The 4643-nt window shown below is 26.1% G+C and overlaps 1 protein-coding gene across 2 annotated transcripts; it reads right to left on the bottom strand.

Annotated features, from left to right (window-relative positions):
• Nucleotides 1-1075: 1075 nt before the first annotated feature.
• Nucleotides 1076-3818, bottom strand: LOC124912475. Of its 2 annotated transcripts, none has more exons than XM_047453100.1 (4): nucleotides 3699-3818; nucleotides 3435-3619; nucleotides 3167-3263; nucleotides 1076-1545 (listed from the first exon to the last, which is right to left on the bottom strand). In XM_047453100.1, the coding sequence occupies exons 1-4, from the start codon at nucleotides 3808-3810 to the stop codon at nucleotides 1229-1231; spliced, it is 711 nt and encodes a 236-aa protein (XP_047309056.1). In that variant the 5' UTR covers nucleotides 3811-3818; the 3' UTR covers nucleotides 1076-1228. The 2 variants fall into 2 exon arrangements, with proteins under 2 accessions (XP_047309056.1, XP_047309055.1); XM_047453099.1 differs by having other exon boundaries at nucleotides 1076-1746.
• Nucleotides 3819-4643: the final 825 nt, after the last annotated feature.

The raw sequence follows: 4643 nt of genomic DNA on the forward strand, positions 1-4643 counted from the left end.
GTCATTTGTATTGGGTCTACTCGTGGTGAATGGCGAAAGAACGTAGACAAAATGCATCCCTAACTTATAGAAGGGTATAATTCGTGGATGACGATGGATCTCCTCTATTCTATAACAAAATGGAGATTGAAATGGAAAGAGCAGTAAAAAGGAACAAACAAAATTCCTTGAATGTTATTTTTGCTTTTGACCAAGATAAAATGTGAATGTGATCTATTTACATTTTTAGTTATCTTCTATAACTTTTATAGCCTAGTTATTTTTTTTATAAGATATTTAAAGCTTGTATTCACATGAGTAGACTTGTGGGTCCTAACTTTAAAAATAATATTATAGTAAAATTCAATGGTGAACAATAAATCTTTAAATTATGTGGAAATGAATTTGAATATGGGGAAGAAACTAATTCCCCTTGTCTTTGATTAGTTTGTCACAAACATGTACAAATTGATTTTGTGTCTTTTAAATGGAATAAAGATTGAGACAAGGAGATATGGAAAAGGTATATGAGAATCAAAATAAAGAAAAGAGAAAACAATCTTAATGTATCATAAGGTATATTTAAATTCCTCATTAATAGTCTTGAATTAGGGCCGGCCTAAGGTAAACATAGCAAACACATGGGATAGGGCTAGGACAAGTGCACACCAACCCTAATCTAATTCTTTTAATATAATTATCTCTAATATGAATATTTCTCCTTTCACATTCATAACAACTCTCTCTTCTTTGAATCTCAACCAATCACACTATTCTTTTTGTAGTTTAAAAAATTATTATATCTTAACTTAGGTTATATTATATAATTTTTTAAAATATGTAGGTCTGAGGCAGCCAAAAGCTTAGGACCGGGCACTGGTCTTCATCATAAAATAATTGTGTATATTTGTATGGATGTGTATGGTTTGAATGTTTGTATGAAAAGTAGGGCCATTTAACTAGTTGATGTATCATGCACTATTTTAGGAGGTTTTGAGACTTGTTCTCTCTTTTTTTTAGTGAAGAACTATTTGAAAGGGGGTTAGAACTTTGTGCTTATAAACAAAAACATATATAATTAATGAATTAATAAAACAAAGGAAAAACATTGTATAAACCATATTCAAAATAGATATTTGAATTTTTCTATATATAGTCTATACAATTAAAGAGAACACACAAGATTAATCCATCTCCTTTAATCATCAACTTCAACAAACATGTATATATACCTCTTAAATTAACATAGCTAGCCCTTTGTTCTAATAATAGTGATTGTTCCCCTCCCTTGTGTGTGAATTCTAGTGAAGGCCACCACAGCTTTTCCAGACAAACCGGGACCTTGAGGAGATAGAATAGGGCGACAAGCATAGTCTCCCACCGGGTGGCGGAGTGGCCTGGTTGGGGGCATTAGGATCCTCTCGTTAATATCGTTCAAGGTGAAGGCTCCTTCGGCACCTCCACCCGGTGGCTTTACCATTGCAAAAGGGTAAACCACCCTTGTTATCTTTTTCGGCGATCTCTTCCCTAGTAACTTTTCCGCCCGTTCATCAAATTTTACTTCTCCTAAATCGAGAGAAAGATTATGAGAAGATGTTAAAGTAGGTGGACCTTGTAGTGAAGAGGAATTGGATAATGCGGTTGTCTTCTTAGAATTGTTTGTGTCACTAAAACACCCGAGTAATAAGTTATTTTGGAAAGAATCAGGCTTGGAGGATAACTCTTGAAATGCGACCCCAATATCATCATCAAAGCCCACACCACTACCTGCAATTCCATGCATGCATGCTCAATTTCCAAATGATTGCTTATATTAAGTTATGTTAGGTCTTGTTTGATGTAGGATTAATTTGTTTTTGGATTAAATCATATTATTTTAAAATAATCTTTTAAGAAATTTACAAAATCATCTAATTACCTCCTATGATATATTATTGATGAATTTGTTTGCAATAAGTTTGAATGATTTGAATAACCTAATGATTATAGGTATTAGTGATAGGAAGTTGATGTGATGTGAATTATTTTGGTTATTTCATTCAATAATTTATTATATCTATATTTATATTTAACAATTAAATCATTAAAAATATTATTTTAAATATATACTAATATATATATATATATATATATTAAGTCTTTTTATTTATATAATTTTAAATATTTTTTAATAATACTAATATAAACAATATTATTTACAAAATGCACAAATTATTTAAATAATTCAATTTCAAATAAAGTTTAGATTTAATTCAAATGGCTAGAATGAAAAAGCTTTAAACTTTGATTGAATCAAATCTACCAGCATAATTATTTTTTCATCAATTGAAGAAGCCTCATTGTTTTTCATTGAACTAGCAGATAGTGAAGATTTTTTAGAAGTGTTTTTTTAGTATGTCTTAAGATTTTAATAATATTATACTTTAAAATGTGTAAAAAAATATCTCAAAACTCATTTCTATAAAGTAATATAATATTTGTGAAGTTTCCAAATAATTATATAAATAATATAAATAATTTCTTTTTATTTTGTATTTTTATGTTATGTTTAAATAATTTTTATAAACCATTTAAAAAAAATACAATTGATGATTAAGCAGGGAATAGATCAAGCCACTCTCTTTTTTGTTATAATTCAACTTTTATAAAATAAAGTCATACATCATTTCAAATAATATAGTGTTATATATATAATACATTTTATTCCACTAACCCAATTTCAAATCTCATAACTTGTGACTTTATCTGTCCATATTTTCCAAAAAATCCCTTAATTCAAATCTTATGACACTAAGTCATGGTGGTTAGAGTTTGTTTTCTTATTATTTAAATTCAAACAATAAATTCAAAAGAGAATTCAACACCAATACTTTGTTTGACGTTATTTAAGATTTTTGTTGGATTTTAAACTGATTGTGACTCGATAAAAGTTTAAGTCATTTGGGTTTTTTAATTAATTGGTTAAATTATTATTTTCTTATAAATGATTTATCGTGGGATGACTCAAACTTATAATGATGAGTTATTGCGTTTTATCACTGAGTTATGAGTATAAAATTAATATTTTTCAAAATAAAAACCCAAAAAATTTGAAACTAATTCCAATTCCTTTTTGAAAAGTAAATAAAGAATTCAACAAAATTTTCTATTAATTAATTATAATTGATAAAAAAAATTAATTATTCACCTGAATTAATACTAGTTTGGCTTGTGATCTGAGCCAGACAACACAAATCTTCACCGGAGTTCTCAGTAGTACTGCTGTCACTTGAGTCCCAATAACCCTACATATGTATAGTACAATTCAAACCAATAATACAATTAAATCATAAAAAACAAATTCTTCTTTATTTCTATTTAAAATTTTAAATATAGTACACAAATTGTACTACATGCATAATTGTTTTTTAATAAAAATATTTGAATATTCAAACAAATAATTCAAAGAGACTAACCGGAATTGAGTTCATGCAGATCTGAGAACTGAAAGTTTGATCTCCGGCAAAGAGAAGTAGTCGCCTCCGTTTCGATCGATCTAATTCGAAACTGAGAGCATCTTGAAGATAGCCAGTTGAAAATTGATCATGACCATCATCTTCGAAATTTGAGGTCAAAGATGGTGGTGGTGTGTTTTCCATATCTGTTTATAATTAATTGAAAAAGAATAAGCAAGCAATTAAATTAAACTAGATAATTACAATGTAACATGAATTGCTTACATGAATTGTTGTTTGAAATTCCAATGTTGTTCATTTGAAAATCCCAAACAGAATCTAGGGAAGAAGATGAAGCAAAAGTGTTAGTGTAAGGAATGGAGTGAAGATCACCCATCTTCTTTTCTTTTCTTTTCTTTTCTTTTGTTTGTGTTTCAAATGAAGAGAATATTGGCTACATTATATAAAGAAAGAAAAAGATAAAGAAAGAGATGAGAGAGATTGGAAAGAGAAATTAATGCTTGTTTTATTTGAAGAAAATTGGTTTATAATTTTAAATTTGTATTTGATGAGACCATCTATTATTTGAAATTATTTAAATTAAATTAATATTAAATTTTTAATAAAAGAAATTTAGTATTTGGGTGTTATAAAATTTGTTAAATAAACAAGATTTTTTTTATTTTTATAAAATTTTGAAATATTAATAAACAATTTCTTTACTTTACTCAAATAATCATTACATCAAAGTAGGCCTTGTTTGTTTGAGATTATAAAAAATAGGTTTATTTTTAGAACTCTTTTGTTTTTTCTATAAAAAAAAACTGTTTAATAAAAATATTTTATTTAAAATTTATTTAACATAAATTATTAGAATGTATTTTATATTTAAAATTTAATAAAGTTAAAATAAAATTATTTTAATACTTTTATTGATAAATTATGTAATATTTTGATGAATAAAATGACACTAATATAATAAAGTAATAATTAAAAATACTTAAAAAAAATCAAAATAATCCAAGGGTTTGAAGAAGAGCTTGTTTGATGTGAGTTTTTAAAATTTTGTCTCTTCATCCTATTATATTATTATTATAAAAAAAAAAGATTATTATTAAAATATTTTTTTATTTAAATTTTGATTAATAAAATTAGTAATTTCATTAATCAAAATTTAAATAAAAAAATATTTTAATAATTAAATTAATTAAAACCCAAATAACTTACTAT

This window comes from Impatiens glandulifera, chromosome 8 (genome assembly GCF_907164915.1).
Source record: "Impatiens glandulifera chromosome 8, dImpGla2.1, whole genome shotgun sequence".
In the NCBI taxonomy this organism is placed as follows: domain Eukaryota; kingdom Viridiplantae; phylum Streptophyta; class Magnoliopsida; order Ericales; family Balsaminaceae; genus Impatiens; species Impatiens glandulifera.

What these genes read in the sequence shown, in the direction of transcription:
- LOC124912475 (XM_047453099.1), bottom strand. Translation starts at nt 3,810, where the DNA reads ATGGGTGATCTTCACTCCATTCCTTACACTAACACTTTTGCTTCATCT. An exon ending in AATTTCAAACAACAATTCAT is followed by an intron (nt 3,620 to 3,698) that starts GTAAGCAATTCA and finishes AATTATAAACAG; the next exon opens with ATATGGAAAACACACCACCA. An exon ending in TCTGCATGAACTCAATTCCG is followed by an intron (nt 3,264 to 3,434) that starts GTTAGTCTCTTT and finishes ATACATATGTAG; the next exon opens with GGTTATTGGGACTCAAGTGA.